Consider the following 17,694-nt stretch of genomic DNA (forward strand, 5'->3'; position numbering starts at 1 on the left):
GATCCTTTAGAGCAGAGACTCACAGTTGAGTTTAGCTGGAAAGTACAAGTAATAGTAATAATTTAGCGCCATCTAATGTCTGCAGATGGTTTACCTGCTATGTCCGGGTTTGAGTGGAGGCGTGCACTGGACCCTGCAGAGAAACAAAGTGTGCGCACCTTGGAGGGGTTTGGTCTTGACCCACCACTGAGGTAGCTGCTATTGACTGAAATAACACAGAACAGGAGCATTCTGAGTAAGTTCTGACTTGCGGCATACATTCGTTTATATTTTTTCTTCCTGGGGGTTCCCCCGCCACTTGCCTGCTGCGCTGCTCCGCTGGGGGCCGGTTTTACCCGCGGGGCCGGGCCGCGCTCCCGCTCTCCGGGCGGGCTGTCCCTGACCCGCGGGGCCGGGCCGGGCCGCGCTCCCGCTCTCCGGGCGGGCTGTCCCATGGGCGGGACCCGCGGGGCCGGGCCGCGCTCCCGCTCTCTCTCTCTGCCCCATGGGCGGGACCCGCGGCGGCGCCGCCCCCGGCCCGGGCGCATGGCCTCGGTGCTGCGCAGCGCCGCTCGCTTCGCCCCGCGGCTGCTGCGGGCGGCCTCGGGCCCGGCCATGCAGCAGCCCGAGGGCGGCGGGGGCTGGCTGGGCGCGCTGCGCTTCGACAACCTGGCTCTGCGCTCGCTGCCCGTGGACGCCTCGGAGGAGAGCGGCCCGCGGACCGTGCCCGGCGCCTGCTTCGCTCGGGTGCGGCCCAGCCCGCTGCAGAACCCGCGGCTCGTGGCCATGTCGCTGCCGGCGCTGGCGCTGCTGGGGCTGGAGGCGCCCGCGGCCGACCCGGCGGCGGCGGAGGCCGAGGCCGCGCTGTTCTTCAGCGGGAACCGGGTGCCGGCGGGCGCGGAGCCCGCGGCGCACTGCTACTGCGGCCACCAGTTCGGCAGCTTCGCGGGGCAGCTGGGCGACGGCGCCGCCATGTACCTGGGCGAGGTGCTGGGCCCGCGGGGCGAGCGCTGGGAGATCCAGCTCAAGGGCGCCGGCATCACCCCCTTCTCCCGGTAAGGCCCGGGGGGACGGGGCCGCAGCAGCGCCGGTGACCCCCGCGCGCGGCTCGGGCGCTGTGAGGGGAGGACGGGGACGGACTTGCCTCGCGTTAGCGAGGGGCTGGTACCGTGCTGAGGATCGTTCCCTGAGGCAAAGGTCATCTCTTAAGCCCTCGTGGTTATTTGTTTTTTGTTTAACTTTGGCAGCAGCCAGTGTAATGCTTAAATGCCAGAGCAGGAGGTGGCAAAGTTTTCCACTGGAAAACAAGAGTGTAACTGCATCTCACTGCATCCTTCAGGTGGCACATTACTGTCCCTGGTTATCCTCCAGGGATAGCCCTGGTAATCCCTGCGGTTTCCCCCTGTGGCAGGATGCAGACCATGGTGACAGAGAGGAGAGCAGTGTGTAATTGCTGCCCACACAGATGGTGTTTGAAGGTCCTCCTGGTCCTTCTTCCCACTCTTCCCAGCTGTGGGGGGGAATAGTGGAAAAGTCCCCAGAATGGCATACTGACCAAATCCCGGCAAAGGATGGGTATCCCTTTAAACATGTTAACCTTTAAATACTTTACATATTTCAGGTTATTTTTCCCACTTGCATTTTCTGTTCCAGCCCTACGGTCTCTGTAGCACCTTAGTTTCATGTATGTGGTCCTGTGAAGGCCTTCTCCAGGTCTGTGAGGGTTAAGGAAATCTCAGTGAAAATCCCAGATACAGTGGTAGCTTTGTAGATCTGCCCTGGGCGGCTCTCCTGCTGGCCTGTGGCTTTGGAAGTGCTGGGAGTGTGGGCTGAGAACCACCTCTGTCTGTTCCATTTGCTTAATATCTGTTAAATAAGCTAGTTTATTATCTGTTTAGGTGTTTGGTTTTTTTTTTTTTACTGCAGCTGTTGTGCATGCTCATATTTAGGACCCCATTTCCAGATTGCTTTCCCAGAAAGATTCAAAATAATATTTTTCATCATATTTCATTTAATTAAGAGGAAACCATTGACTTGATATACAATAAAATAGCTATAGCTGTCCAAATTAAAAAAAAAATTAAAAGACTGTTGCATCAATACAACAAACATAGTTAATGATTAGAAGGGATATGTGTACCTGGAAGGTTTATTCTGTTGTGTGTGCTCTTCATTGCAAGTTGTTGTGTCCATGTAATTGAACTTCAGCAGAAGTTTGAAGGTCCAGCTTCTCACATCTGCCACTACTTTTTTGTGGGACCATGGACAGAGTGTGTTACTTCTAGGCTTTTATTCCTCTGCTGCTGCAGAGGAGATAGGAGTTCCTGCCTTTCTGGGCTAACAGCCATCCATGTCTCCTTGGTGCAGACAAGCTGATGGTCGGAAGGTGCTGCGCTCGAGCATCCGGGAGTTCCTGTGCAGCGAGGCCATGTTCCACCTGGGAATACCAACCACACGGGCTGGCACCTGCGTCACATCCGACTCCAAAGTCGTTCGGGACGTGTTTTATGATGGGAACCCAAAAAATGAAAGGTGTACAGTTGTTCTGAGAATAGCCTCTACATTTATAAGGTAGAAGCCTGTTTTGTTGATCGTTTTGTTTTGGTTTGTTTTTTTTTTTTTCCCTGTAAAACTAAGCAGTCTTTTAAACTGTATTTCCCTAACAGTACACACTGTTTGTTTGTTTCTTGTTCTGGAGGCTTGGAACTCCTTTTGCTGGGCTGTAGGAAGCTGTTTCTCTTGTTCAGCAGATGCACTGAGACAAATAAATACTAGAGATGCTGGCCTGGTAGAAAGAAGTAGTAAGTTCTCCAGACTTAGAAGATATTTTTCATGTTTATTCCTGTACAGAATACATTATTGGTTTTTTATAGTAGTAGTAATAGTGGTGGATTATACCTTGATCCTTAATTCCAGTTCTAATGTAGTTCTGTGAAAGTTTGGGTGTACTGTCCCTGCCTGAGAAGCGTAGGAGGTTCTTGCTCCAGCAGAAGCTATTAGGCATTTCAGGAAGTTGCATTGCTTCCTCTAAGGTTACAGAATATTAGAGGAAGGTGAGGTATGAGGAATATGTATGTGTATATTTGTGTGCATTCCTGTGTGTTTACATATCTGGTATGCTTGATGTACAGTCTAGTATTTAAAATAAGTCCAACTTCTACATATTTGCAGGATAAAAATTTTTCAGTAGAAGGAGTTATAAGAAATTTTAATGAGCTGGTGTTCAGTACTGACAGGGTTGATCAGTTTAGTTACATGAGGATGTAGGAGCTTCCTTTCACCAAGTCACTGGGCCTCACCATGTTCAGTGTAGGAATCTTGCAGGTCTTTTCTCTCAGTCACCCGAAGAATTTATGTTAAGAGATGATGTGCTGTTATTGCAACAACAGTAAATGTTTTTATTGCATGCAATATCAAATTATAGTATCAGATAATTCTCAAACATGTTTTTATTTTGAAACAGATTTGGCTCTTTTGAAATTTTTAAGCCCCCTGATGAATACACAGGACGCAAGGGTCCCAGCGTGAACCGAAATGACATTCGAATACAGATGCTTGATTATGTGATCAGCACTTTCTACCCAGAAATCCAGGAGGCTTATTCAGACAACACTGTTCAGAGGAATGCTGCTTTCTTCAAAGAGGTAAGGAAGATCAGATTCTCTTCATAAATCCCTACCAGTCGTCTTTAGGAAGTCCATCTGTGAGCACAAGTGACTGGAGTCAGTTAGTTCTTTGTATCACTCAATTGTCTGAACTCTTCTTTGAGGAAAGCACTCTTAGTGGACCCTGTTTATTGATGAAAGTACTGTTGATATTGATCTAACCAGTGAAAACAGTGTAACCTTCCTAATGGTAAATCATGATCTCCCTGCTTTGGGGCAGCTTCTAAAGGCTTGTCTCAATTTTCTGGGCTTGTCTTAGACTGGGAGAGGGAGTTCTGGCTCTTACTTTCAGATGATGAGTTGATGGTGCTGAGATATTACAGGCAAGGCATTGTTTTGTAAAATACTGAGATGCTGAGTCTCATTTTCCAAATTACAAACAGGAATGTTGTCTGCAAATCAGTTTAACTTCAAACTTTAGAACTGAAATGTTTCAAGGCAGTTGAGCACTTTTATAACTAGCCAGCAAGCAGAGTAATTAAAAAATACCAGTGTTGAATACTTGACTAGTCTATCTGAAAGCTGTTGTGGTGCTTTGAAACCTGAAACTATCTGTATAGACTGAGGGAATGACTGCAGCATGATGGATGCACTTTCAAAAGACCAGTAAGAGGTCAATAGCCAGACTTGAGAGCTGATATTCCACAGTTTGGTTTCGTGCCCTTTTTTTTTTCTTTACCACAACCTGTGCATACTTGCAGTAATTCTGCAAGGCAAGCTATGGCTTGTTTCACCACTATGTTCCAAAGAATTTAACTCTGGTGGACAACTCCTTTGTGTGGGAACAATTTGGTTTGATGAGGAGAGCTGTGGCTTATCACTCTCTGTTGTGTTCAGCTGTGTAGCTGATGGCATGTTTGCTTCCTGATGGCAGAAAAGTCATGGGACTTGGGGATCTTTGTGGATGTGTGTGTGTACCCAGTCCTGCTTCTTCCTTGCTTCTTTTGGCTGCTTTTCCTGGCCCAGTTACTACTGGTTTCTTTCTCCTTCCCCCCACCCATATTCCTAGCATCCTTTTCTTGTTTCCCCAGATCCATTTTTTGTTTGTTGTGCTCCTCGTGCCACTGCCTGTCCACACTCCATGTCTGTGCTACCATTGCCTCCTCATGTTTTCTCTCTCATCCTTAGTGGAGACTTTCCAGGCTTTCCTCTGCCTGAAAATCACCCCAGTCCTTTTTTAATTCAACAAACACACCCATTTGCAGGGAACTGCTGTCACTTCAATTCTATCTTGTTTTATCATTCTTTCTGCACTGTGGAGGAAATGGAGAAAAAAGTACAGGTGATTGCACATCACAGCACTGTCTAGAAAGCAGACATCATTGGCTGTACTTCTCAAACAATTTGTAGCTGTTGTTTAAATTCAAATGAGCATGTCCTTCAGCAACAGTCTCATTTATATATACACACACCATACTTGCCTTCTGTTTTGGCTAGCTGTAGAAAAATGTTGATCAAAAATAAAGGTCACAGAGAATGCAAAGTGGCACCCAAGCTTGAGTTGGTTTTGGACACTCTCATCAGGGGGATTTCTTTTTACCAGAGCCCTGGTGGAGTGCAATGCATTCATACAAGGACTGCCTTACCACTGGAGTGCTTTCATCCCACCCCTGGTGGCCAGGATTTTTTCAGTTTTAAATTCTACATTTTCCTGGCACAGAGCCATTGTGCAGGGTGTGCCTCTCTCACTGGGTCATGGCCTAGGTAATCAGTTTTGGACACATGTAGCTGGCTGCTGGCTTCCAGCCCCGTGAATCAGCGTTCAGGGAAAATGTGTAAAGTACCTACCACGAGAATGTTGGAAAAATTAGAAGTGTGGGATCTCAAGGCTGTGTTCCATACATCATTTGTGGTTTTCACTGCCTGTCAGGGCAAGATTTGTCTAATTTTACTTCTTTACTTGACTGCATGTGTTTTTTTTAAAAAAGGTAGAAAAATTTTGGATTTGAACACAAAGGCATAGAAGCATCTAATTAAACAATTTGTAGATTGCTTTTTGAACCTTAATGAAATATACTTACACCGCATCATGGAGCAAATAGTTGTTGAATTTTTGTGCATTGTTAGCTATTTGGGAAGAAGAATGATTTTATCTATGAAAATAATTTGATTTAAAATTTTAGAGAATGGCTATGTGGAATTTTTACTTAGAGCAATTTAGTAAAGTATTTGCAACTAGTTTTATTTAAAAATCGTGTTAGCTTCATGACTTTTAGATTTTTAGTGTTATAGTTGACAGGTGTGTTAATGTATTTAAATAACTAGGACTGCTTTAAAATATTACACTATTTATTTAAAGGATGAGGCACATGCAGTGATTTTAGTCAATTCCATACAAATAGTTCCATACAACTGGTTCTCAGTTCAGCAGTGGAAAATTACTGATGAAAATGCATTCGGTGAAGAATTGCATTTAAATAAAATCATCGTTCTTGCAATACTTTTATTTAAACTTGTAGCCTTATTTCCACTCTCAGAACATGGAGAGAAATGCTTATCAGTGCTAAAACCTGTTTGCATGGAATAGTTTTTTGTGTCAGCCCTTTAACCTCCCTCACCCCTACATACGAGGTAAACCAAAAGACTACACTTGCTTATGTGATTTCCTGCCTTTGGTTACTCTTTAAAATTAATAATAGGCAAAAGAATATATTTGTATAATGACTGCACCAGTGTGCAAGTCTGACGTCAAGCAGTTTACATTGTTTCAGTGTCCTGTCCCCAGAGCATTTGAAAGCTGTTCAATCGACTGGCAAGTCAAGCATGGAAGGAGAGAAGTGGATGCAAGAGGAAATGGGAGGCAGGGAAACAGGGGAGCTACTGACAGGAGGAGAGAGGCAAACTGTCCTTAAGATGTTTGTGGCCATGGCATACTGCCAGAATCTGCTTTCACTGGAGCTGTAGAAACATCAGTTCAGACTAGGAAATACATGAATGTATTGGAAATACATGAATGTGTTGGAAATACATTGTTGTGGTGACAAATGAACACCATGTCCTTTCTTTCAGATCACCAAGCGGACAGCGAGGCTGGTTGCGGAGTGGCAGTGTGTGGGGTTTTGCCATGGCGTGCTGAATACAGACAACATGAGTATTGTTGGGCTCACCATTGACTATGGCCCTTTTGGGTTTATGGACAGGTCAGTGTGGCATCATTGTTTGGAATGTACATATATTGTTCTTGCTATGTAGGACAATCCTGGTGTTCGTGGTTGCTTTAATATTTTAACTCTCAAGTAGACTTTTGAATTTACCTTAATGGCAAAGGAGATCAGGGTAGTTCTAGTTGCCTTGTAATTCTTCTTGTCAATGTACTTTAAACTGTGTTCACAGCATCTCTAGCTGTTAGACTGTTCTTGTAGCCTGTGGCTTTGGGAAAAGAATCAAGGAGTGTTTCCTTTCAAATTTTGTAGTTCCTAGAGCAGACTACAATAATAAAAGTACTATTTCTCACAGTATTGGTGTCCAGATGAGCAGAAGAAAGCTAACAGTTTCTTCTCTTGTAGGTATGACCCTGAGCACGTGTGCAATGGTTCTGATAATACAGGGCGCTATGCTTACAACAAACAGCCAGAGATTTGCAAGTGGAACCTGGGGAAACTTGCTGAAGCTTTAGTTCCAGAGCTGCCCTTGGAAATAAGCCAGCTCATTCTGGAAGAGGAATATGATGCAGAATTTGAGAAACACTATTTGCAGAAGATGAGAAAAAAACTAGGCCTAATCCAACTGGAATTAGAAGAAGATAGTAAGCTGGTGTCTGATCTGCTTGAAACCATGCATCTCACAGGTTGGTGAACAGCACAGAAGGTGCTTATTTAATAGCCTATCAGAATCTATTATCAAATCAAAATACAATTTATATCTTGACCTTAAAAGAAAATAGCCTTGTGCAACTACATTGTTATTTGGGAGAAGAACAGAAGGCTGAAAGTAATTACCTTATTGTGAACTGTGGAGTAGTTGTTGCCTTATGCAACTGACATTTGCCTCTTCAGAATGGTGACCTGTACTGCTGAGGGAGGAGGAAGGAAGGAGGTATGGGATCTGCTTTCCTGCTGCTTTATTAGTTGCATTACTGATAAAATTTTTTTTTTTCAGCTGGAGACTTCACAAATATTTTTTACTTGCTGAGTTCATTCTCAGTAGACATTGATCCTTCAAAATTTGAAGGTTTCTTAGAAGACCTTACAAGTCAGTGTGCTTCTGTGGAAGAACTGAAAGTTGTTTTTAAACCACAGATGGATCCAAGGTATTACTCTGCTTAAATGCTTTTGGTTTTTGCTTTTAGTTTCATTATAACCATTATGAACTCTGCATGGTATATAATATTTCACTGATTTTAAGATTAGAAATGTCACTGTTAAGTAGATGCACTATGGTACACAGCAGTGACTTTCAGCAGTTGGCTCTTGAGTTAAAGTTGTCTGAGCTTTTGCTTGGTCTTTTTTTTTTTTTGTTTCCTTCCCTGTTTCTGCTGACTTGAGGAAATGAGATTGCCAAATAATGAAGTGATTTGGAAGTATTTTAGAGAAGAAATGAGTTTTTTAGCCACAATGCTACTGTGTTCTGCTAGTGTAGTGTCAGCAGCAAGTCAACTGTCAAAGTTCTGGCCTAAGGATAACCTTGAGGTGGTGTAGTCCATGCCCCATTTGTTCTGCAGTCCAGCTACTCTGAGCATGGAAAAATAATAACTCGTGTTCATCTGCTGTTTATAACAGTGGCTGCAACAGTTTTTCAGTTTTTGGAGATGGGGGAGAAAAAAAATAAAAGGTTTTTTGGATATACTTCTCTCCCTCCCCCCCAGCCTTGTTTAGTAAGTGCTCCATGAAGGTAATGAACCTACCAAATTTTTCAGCTTTTGCTGTGTGTTGATAGCACAATACAGAGATAGCTTGTGTGGTAGAGATGGGATAGTATTTTCTAAATACTGCATTCAGGACTAGAGAAAAATGAAAAGTAGCTGTAAGTCATCATCATAGGGATCATTTTGGAGGGGAATAGTACTGCATTAAAGTGAGTGCATGACTGATTTCTGTTTTAATCACAGCACTTGGATATCATAGATCTAGGCATGTCAGATGTGTGCATCAGATCTGGATAGTACTTTATATAAACTCAGAAATCAAAGCACCTGGCTAATCTCTGCTGACTAAAAATATAAAAGGAAACTAGGAAAATACAACTTAATATAATGAGTTGTCTGTTTTGAAGCCGGAAGAAATGTTTTGTTTTGTCCTTTGCTTAAAACTGCATTCACAGAGAAAATAAAAATGCTGCAGCTCTTTGGGTTTTTATTTTACTTTATGCTATGCTGTAGTTACTAATTCAGGAAAAATAAAAGCTGGCATAGTATTGCAAAATAAGGTGGAGCTATTGTACAGCACCAGCTAACACGGTGAAATATTAAAAGATGCAATCCTAGTCAAACTTGCAGCAAAATAGTCTGGATATTGTTTGGAATTTATTACCAGAAAGCAGTTCTCAGTCTGTGATTTCGACCGGCTAACTAAAAAAATCAAGCACAGCGTTGTCTCATGCAACTTAAATGAAGTATTTTCCCCATATCATTTAGGTTTTTATTAGTACTTGCAAAATTAGTAGGTATTAAAGAAAAAAAAACCCAAACAACAAAACCTGTGAATTCTATTTTATCTTGATATCTAAATAAGATCAAAAATTTTTAAGCAAATTCCTTTTGAAGTTCAAAGGGTATATTGATGAAAATTGTGCAACTAAACCAGTAATTTTAAAAATCTACTGTCTGCACTTTATATACCACAGGAATATGAATTAAACACGCTGAAGAAGGGAGAAGAAACAGTGAAATTAGGATCATTTATAATAAAAGTTGTTTTGTTAATTATGAATTTCTGTTACTTAACCTCTCTAGTGAAATCCCAGTTTGTTGTGAATGTTTTTGTATCTACTTTGATTGCAAAGAGATGGTTCTTGACAAGCAGCTGAACTTTAGTATCTAACATGTTTGTTCTTTTTGTTCCCAGACAACTGTCAATGATGCTGATGCTGGCTCAGTCTAATCCTCAGCTGTTAGCATTAATTGGAACAAAAGCTAATATAAATAAGGAACTGGAACGCATTGAACAGTTCTCTAAGCTGCAGCAGTTAACAGCAGATGATTTACTTAGCAGAAATAAAAGACACTGGAAGGAATGGCTGGAGAAATACAGGTAAGGTTTCTCAGTATTGATAGCACTATTATATTTCTGCATTTTGAGAACAATGTGCATGTCTCACAAAAGACACCCTGTCTCAAATGTAGATTAGGAGGGTGGGGAGGGGATGCAGCTGAAGAGTATTGTCTACTGCCATGATCAGTGTCTTTGTTGCTCTGAAAGTTCATGGACATCTTTTTACTTTGTTTACTAAATTTTGAGGTAGTGTGAAGATGTAGAAATCGCCTAGCATCAAATCTAGTATGAAAAGTGGTTCAGCAATGTTGATGCTGATTCTGACATAGACTAATTCCAGTTGTGAACTTTCAAGTGCTCAGTAACTACAACTGACTGACTTCTAAGCATTCTATCCTTTGAAGTTTTTTTCCAATAGAAAAGTCTATGTGTTAATACAGAAAGCAAGTATTCTTAATCAAAGAGTAAAAATAGAAATCATGGCCAGGAAAAACAAATGTCCAGACTGTTCTAAAGCCTAAAAACTTAAGTGTTAGCAGATTTTTTTTGTAAAGAAAACCCCTGAATAGAGGTTTGATTTTTTGTGCTGTGTGGATTAGGGCAGATCTTTCCTCACCTGTCTGCCTGTGATTTTGTTCTCCTGCAGGGCTGAGAGCTTTAGCAAATCTTACTGATAGGTACTTCAAACTGCCTCTGCTGTATTGCATCCTCATGCTTTTACCAGAACAGCAAAAGCTTTAACCAATAAACAGTATAGAAATACTTGAAAGACAAGACCTGAATGTGTCAATCATTGCAGAGCAATGCAGAAAATACCATATCCTGTGTCTTGATGTGACTTCGGAGAATAGAAAAGCTGTGCTGTGCCACTTCCTCAAGCTGTGTCAGGATCTGCTGACTGTCCCTAATACTGCTTCTAAACTAAGTGGTGTTTTCTAGTCTGTTGTCATGCTGCATTTTATAAACTAAGAGCATTATAGATGGTGTAGTATTTTTTAAGAACTGCAAATGAAGTATCTCAAAACAAGAAAATGTATCAACTTCTGCATGTGGTTCTTGGTAAAAAACAGTTGTTGCTTAATTTCAGAGTCCGTTTGCAGAAAGAAATAGAAAGCGTTGGTAATGCTGATGCCTGGAACACTGAACGTGTCAAGGTCATGAATTCAAACAATCCCAAATATATCTTGAGGAATTACATTGCCCAGAATGCCATAGAAGCAGCTGAAAATGGGGATTTCTCAGAGGTATGCTATTATTGCTCTCTCTCTCTCTCTTTCTCTCTAGGCTTGTGTGGATGTGTGTTGTCAATGACTGACATTATACCAGGCAAAATTTAGTCTGGAATCTTGGGCAGTAAGGGGATTGGGAATTCAGTGTTCAGGAGATCTCCATTGCTTTTATTTTATAACTGTAATTTTAAGGACTGTAGTACAAATAATGGACTCAAAACTCTGAATGTGAACTTCACCAGCTCTTGTAGGCTGACCTCAGGACAAGGCATGTACACTGCTTTTACTGTCCTGAGAGTGGCTTGGAAGGCAGTTGAGGATTAATTTATACTTGTTCCTTTTTGGAAAATGTTATCTTTTAAAATTTACAGCTTTTACCTGTAGACTTCAGCATCTGGAACATTACACGCACAGTATGGGAAAATTAATTTATTTTGATAAATTAGATAAGAATTTGTATTTAATATTTGCATTTCACGTTATTTCAGCCTGAGTCCCATATACATACAAACTCAGCCAGATACAATTTTACAGTTTGCATCTTATGTATATTGCTCATCTGTTCAAATTTGGCTTGTCTGGAGTTCATGTATTTAATACAATGCACTTGCTCATTATTTGGCATGAGGTTCTTCTCCATATCGTTTTGCCTTCACTTTCTAAATTCTTAACAAACATGCTGTGTTTTCACTCTAGGTAAGAAATGTACTGAAACTTTTAGAACATCCATTCCAAGAAGCAGAAGGTTTCCAGGAGGTAAAGGAGGAGGCAGAAGAGGAGGGAGCAGCTGCTACAGCAGCTGTTTGTTCTCAAGAGACCAGAAGCAAACAATCCTATTGCAGCAAACCTCCGCTCTGGGCTTCGGAGCTCTGCGTTACGTGATCTTCCTAACTGCCTTGTTTCGTTTTTTGCTGTGAACTGAAGACTCTGATCCTCCTTCAGCAGTGAAGAATTCAACAAGGCAAACTTCAAAGTGCTATTAAGTTATTGAAACAACACTACATTTGGATGCATCTTCAGCAGTCTTCAGCTGTGCTTAATTTGAAGCAATTGTGGATCATTGGAACAAACCAGTGAGAATCAACAGACTATACACATCAGTAATCTAAATGTTTTAAGGCCAAAAGTTTTTCCTTTATTCTCACTACATTGCAGGGAAAAAACAAGATTTTATGTTGAAGCAGGCTGAACTTCAGTCATTGAAATGGAGTTGTTGTTATGTGAAGACAAAACCACCAAGTCAGGAATCTGATCTGGTTTTGTCTGATGTCTTAACTAATAGTACTTCTCATATTTATTTACTGCTTTCTCTATGCAGAAACTTTTAGTCCTCTTTAATGGAGGAACAGATTCAGTGTTGCTTGTTTGAAGCTATGTTTCATTTAATTAAGTAGTTCATTTCTTGTGAACCTGCAGATTGGTATTTAATCATTATCTATTTTCTGAGAATGTGTGCAGGCTAGAATCTGGGGAGCAGTTGAATTTTTTTTAAGAGCTGAATTAAGGGAGATTACATACATCTGCACTTGAAAACTTGGTGGTGAAGTTTATTCAGGTTCAGTATGTTTGCACACAGCACCCATAAATATCTGCTAAAATCAGGAGTGCAGTTTGTAACCCAATTGCCTTGGGCAGGATACATAAGCCAAATTAGCTTGAGCCTTAAACTACCCCAGTGCTCAAATCTGGGTTGTGTATTTATTTCTGTGCTCCTAACAGAGTCTGCCTGTTTGAGAAGCGTGCAGGTGAGGTACCTGCTCATCATGCAGGTCAGTGGGGTGCTTCCATTCCTTCTCTACTCTTGCACCATTTAGTTTGTTTCCATGTCCTTGAAAATCTTCAAGCTGGAAGTTGGCCGTTTAGGAGCGTGCTGTTTGAGCTTGGGTAAAAGATGGAGGATGTGGGAGGAGAAGAGGAGCTGACTTGCTCGCAAGTTACTTAAAATGCTTCAGTTGAGGTTTCAAGGGAAGGTTGGTTGCCGTTATTGTCACATCATCAAAGTTGTTCTGTAGTTGTTACTTTGCTTTCTGAGTTTCTTTTTGAAGGACTGTTACTAGTTCAGACACCTGAAAGGTTTGGTGTAGTGCAAAGGCTTCTCTTTCCAAAGAGATCACTGTTTCACACTGTGATTTACGTGTCCTCCAGGAAATTCTTCTGCTACCCCCATGCAAACTTGTCACCAGCTTGGGCTGAATTATGGTTTTTTAAGTCTTCCTCAGTATGAGCTGTCAGCAGACAGGGAGAACAGCTGAACTGATGCTTATCCATCTGCACTAATAGTCAGTTTGTCCTCCTCACTGTCACAGGACATAGGGCATGCTTTGAATGTAAGCATTTATTCTGTCTTGGAGCTGGAGGAACTGATTTGTCATAAACTGTGATCTCTGACAAGCACAGCACTTTCTGTGTGATTTTGGAGTCCTTAAAGGAAAGGACAAACTAGGTGTATTACCTAGCCCATGGAAGAATGAGTGGTGTAGTTGAAAGAGGTCTGCTGGGAATAATCCATTTTTATGGGAATTTGAAACTTTCATTGAGGATTATCCCTCCTTTAAATTTGGGTTACTGAAACTAAACCACTTAATGGAAACTTCAGCAGAAAGTCAGTGCTGGGTAAACAGGACTGCATCAGGGAGGGAAAGTGTGTCTGCAGATTGAAATACACTTGAGACATCCCCTTGCAGAACCTGTGGTCTCTTACAGTGTGCCTGGTCCACAAGGGAATAACAGAATGGGAAAAAGTTGCTCCAAACTGATCAACATAACTGTGCTGATTCTGTTTCTCAGTTTATATCTTTTCTTTTGGGACACAGAGGGGAACAGAGTTTTAGAGGAGCTCTGTCCAAGCTTTTTCTTTACCAAAATGCTGTAAAAAGTAATGATTCTTAACCATGCCTGAAGTCTTTTTAACAGCATTCTAACAATAATCATTTGGGGGGGTTGAGTAGGTCTCTATTAATAGTGGTACAGAGAAGGAGAATAATGTAACTGTGTGGACATCCAAGAATTTGGATTAACTACCAAATTATTGTGCACCTATATTGCCAAAGTCACCGAAGGAGATACTTTGGAATAATTTACAAGCAATTATATCTTATCTTTAAAAGGGAAAATGAATGTTACAGTGAGAACTGCAAACGCATTTGCTGCTAAATATTCTTTGGTTACATGTTGATCAAGTGCAAGAGGTCTGGCAGGGTTGGAATGATTAATGCAGCCCCTTGGTGTGCCACTCGGTGAAGTTGTAACACCCAACTGCTCGGTTCCCCAGGGCATGCAGTAATATCAGTGCTTTGTGTTTGAAGAAGCATGATGCTCCAGAGCCAAGTGGAATGCTTGTGCTGTTCCAGCACTCTCATTTCAGCAGGTGGGTCGTAGTTTGATCTCTGATGATAGTGAATTTCTTCTGTTCTTGTTCCTGGAGCAGTGTGGAAGCAGGAGGTGGAGCAGCAGCATGACTAGGCCAATTTTTGTCCAGATGAGAATGTTATCACTTAGTTCTTCAGAGAGAAGGGAGTGCAGCTTAGAGCATTTGGGAATCTAAATATTGAATCATAATTTGCTTCCTGATTTTTACTGCTTGTATTTGTAATAGGTTCTGAAAATAATATTTATTACTGGTCAAATATTCTGCTTACATAAAACCCATGGAGTTGTGCTCAAAATGAAGTGGTGACTCTTTCTATCAAAAGCTTTCTGTGGAAATACTTGATTAGACTTAATCCTGTGGCTGTACCATATATCCTAAAGTACTTTCATATAAAATCAAGTGGTACCTACCCAGATTACAAAACTGAAATGAGAACCTATTGGAGATGGGTCTCTGGATAGTCTCACATGATAGTGGGACTCTCCTCATGACTTGGTAAGATGTCAGCTCTTATTTTGGAATGTTGTTTGGGTTTGGGGGTTTTGTGGTTTGTTTCTGGGTTGGGTTTGTTGGTTGTTTTTTTTTTCCAAATAAGTGCTACAGATTTGATTATTTTATAAAAATCAATTAAAATTGCAATTTTAATATTTTTGTTAATGCCTATTTCCTGAAATTTTTACTGTTAGCAATACTGATCACAGATGTGTACCCAACAGGAGGGTTTCACTATGGTGTCACATCCAGTGTATGATCACAGTCTGAATTTTAAACAATGCTGCCACTTCCTTGGTTACATGGTTACATCTTGTCATTTGACTTTATGCTTCCTGTGTTGACAGTGGGAGGTTTTCAGTGTGCAGGGCAGTTCTCAGTTCCTCCCACCTGTATACAAATGTTGCACTTGGTCCTGCCACTTCCCCTTAGCACCTCTGTTTTCCCTCACCCTAGAAAGAAACAATTCTGCAATTTTTTTCCCTAAAACTTCCTAGTTGGAATGTCCATAGTCTAAATCTTATTTGGCAGACCAACTTAAAAACACTTGAACATTTGAAGGAAGGAAATAAGCAATGAATGATAAACATCAAATAAATAATTTAGAATCAGATAAAAATATTTCTCTTTTTTTTAACCTTTAAATGCTATTATGTTGCTTTGCTATTGATTTTGTTGATTTGGGTTGTTTTTTTGTTCTGTTTTGGTTTTTTTAAAATTTGTATTCAACACTTTAAAAAATAAGGAAATTTGCAAATAATTGCAAATAAAGGGCTGGAGTTATCTAAGCTCAGTTGATGGGAGCTCCAACCCTGTAGCTATGCAATTCATTTGCCAAGATAGAAGCACATGAAGGCATCCCTTTGCTGACTCCTTGCACCAATGACTGGAACCAGCACTCCCTGACATCAAGAAACTGCCCTAATTTCAAACACTCTCCAGGATGGCTTCCACTGCACAAGGCTATGTTTGCATCTTAGCTTAGGACTGTTGTTTTGATGCCTCTTTTCCACCACTGTTCACCACTGGGATGGACCACAGAGCTGTCCTGGACCAAACCAACAGGATCAGCCCCCTGATGAAGCCAGAACACAAACTGTGCCCCAGCTCCATTGGGCAGCCAGACCTCACCACCAGACCAGCCCTTGTCCCAGGAGACACCCCTGGGGCAAGGACAGTGTGGACACAGGGCCCAGCAACTGTAAAATCACAGTAAGAATCCACAGTCTTCAGGTGAGCTTTTATACAGAGGAGTCAGCTGCTGCCTGAGGATTCACCTGCTGCAGATATCTGCCCCTAGCCTCCGCCCAAAGAACTGAAATCACCTCAAGTACCTTCAAAGCTTTGCTTCTACTAACTAAAAGAGCACAAGCTGTGTTACTTTCTAATCGTCTACAGCAGCCTGTCCCATCCCTCGCCAGATTCCCTAGCACATGGTTCTAAGCACTGACACTGCTGCTCTGACCCTTTTGGTGACTTAGGATGCTCTTTGTATTCACTCATTGGCTCCTCCGTAGAAACATGAATTAAAAAGTTCGTCTTTCTGAAGTGACTTCACAAGTCCCTCTCAAGGATCAGATTTTAAATTATTTTTCTTTTAGAACTCTCAGGCCTCCATACCTCAGTTCTTGGAAAACACTGTGAAATGTGGCCCTGACGCAGAAAGTAGCTTACAATTCCCTTGCATGAAAACCGTTTAAGGATGGCAAATTATAGCAGAGCCAAAGAAGGGGGGGAATGCAGAATAAGTTACAAAAGCGTTCAGACGGGCTCGGCTCGGCTCGGCGGGCGGGCGCGTACCCACCCTTGTAGCTGTTCTTGGTGCTGAAGGGGGAGGTTTCGGCAGCGCGGAGCCAGGGCCATCCCGCAGGCTAAGGGACACGGCCGGGAGCACCTCGCCGGACGGCTCTGGAAGTTTGCTCCGCTCCTAAAGGCCCTGCCCACCACACGAGCATGGCACAGGGATGCCCCCCGCCGCCGGGCGGGAGCCCCGGGCCGGCCCCGCGGAGCCGCGGGAGCGCAGCCCCGGCGGGGCCGCAGCGCCCGCCCGGAGCGCCCGCTCAGCCTCGGGGAGACAGCGCCGCCTCGAGGGCGCTGCCCGCAACTGCGCCCGCGGCGCCGGGACGGCTCCAGAGGCCGGGGGTGCCCGGCCCGGCGGGCTCCTGACACCAAGCAGAGCTTCTCCAGCCTCCCGCTTCACGCTAGTCTGAACCACTTTCCTTTCTTCGCTTTGCCCGGGGCTGCCTCACTTAGAACATCATTGCTGGAAGGAGGAATTCCAGGAGTGCTTAAATATGTCCAACCAGCGCTTCCATGATCATCTTTGTTGTGTGTTACTGCTTGTGTTTATGTTAAAGGTCTGCCCCGGGCAAACCACGGGACTCAGACAATGTTCAGTGGGCAACAGTAACAGTATAGGGCCAGCAGTAAGGTCCCAAACATCAGATACTGCTCCCAAAGATGCTGGGTGGGAAGTCCAGTGGCTTCAGGACAAGACATCAGTCTGCACCAGAAGCCAAGCCTGCACATACACACCCAGTCCTGTAAATTCCTGAAGAACAAGTCAGGTAAACAAACAGGTCTCTGCCTCCCTGGGCAACAAAACAGCTCAGTCTGCAAGCCACTTGCTCTTGCAGTCCACTTTTCTGCAGAACAAAAGGCAGTTAATTAAAGACAGCACAGATAGAGAAACAGCATAGAAGATTTATGTTACAACTGTGCATTACCATGTTTTGACACTCACTTTGGAATCAGAGCAGAAACATTCAGTTCAGCTTCACAGCTGGTATATTCTTTTCTCATTCAGAAAA

General features: G+C 42.7%; 1 protein-coding gene across 1 annotated transcript; it reads left to right on the forward strand.

Annotated features, from left to right (window-relative positions):
- The first annotated feature begins 504 nt into the window (after positions 1 to 504).
- Positions 505 to 14,839, forward strand: SELENOO (selenoprotein O). Its single transcript, XM_064422189.1, has 9 exons — positions 505 to 1,034; positions 2,347 to 2,550; positions 3,443 to 3,623; positions 6,654 to 6,784; positions 7,151 to 7,431; positions 7,743 to 7,893; positions 9,647 to 9,832; positions 10,881 to 11,037; positions 11,719 to 14,839. Exons 1-9 carry the CDS (start codon positions 526 to 528, stop codon positions 11,911 to 11,913), a joined length of 1,995 nt encoding a protein of 664 aa, XP_064278259.1. The 5' UTR covers positions 505 to 525; the 3' UTR covers positions 11,914 to 14,839.
- Positions 14,840 to 17,694: the final 2,855 nt, after the last annotated feature.

Source organism: Passer domesticus, chromosome 5, assembly GCF_036417665.1.
Source record: "Passer domesticus isolate bPasDom1 chromosome 5, bPasDom1.hap1, whole genome shotgun sequence".
NCBI classification, from domain to species: Eukaryota; Metazoa; Chordata; class Aves; order Passeriformes; family Passeridae; genus Passer; species Passer domesticus.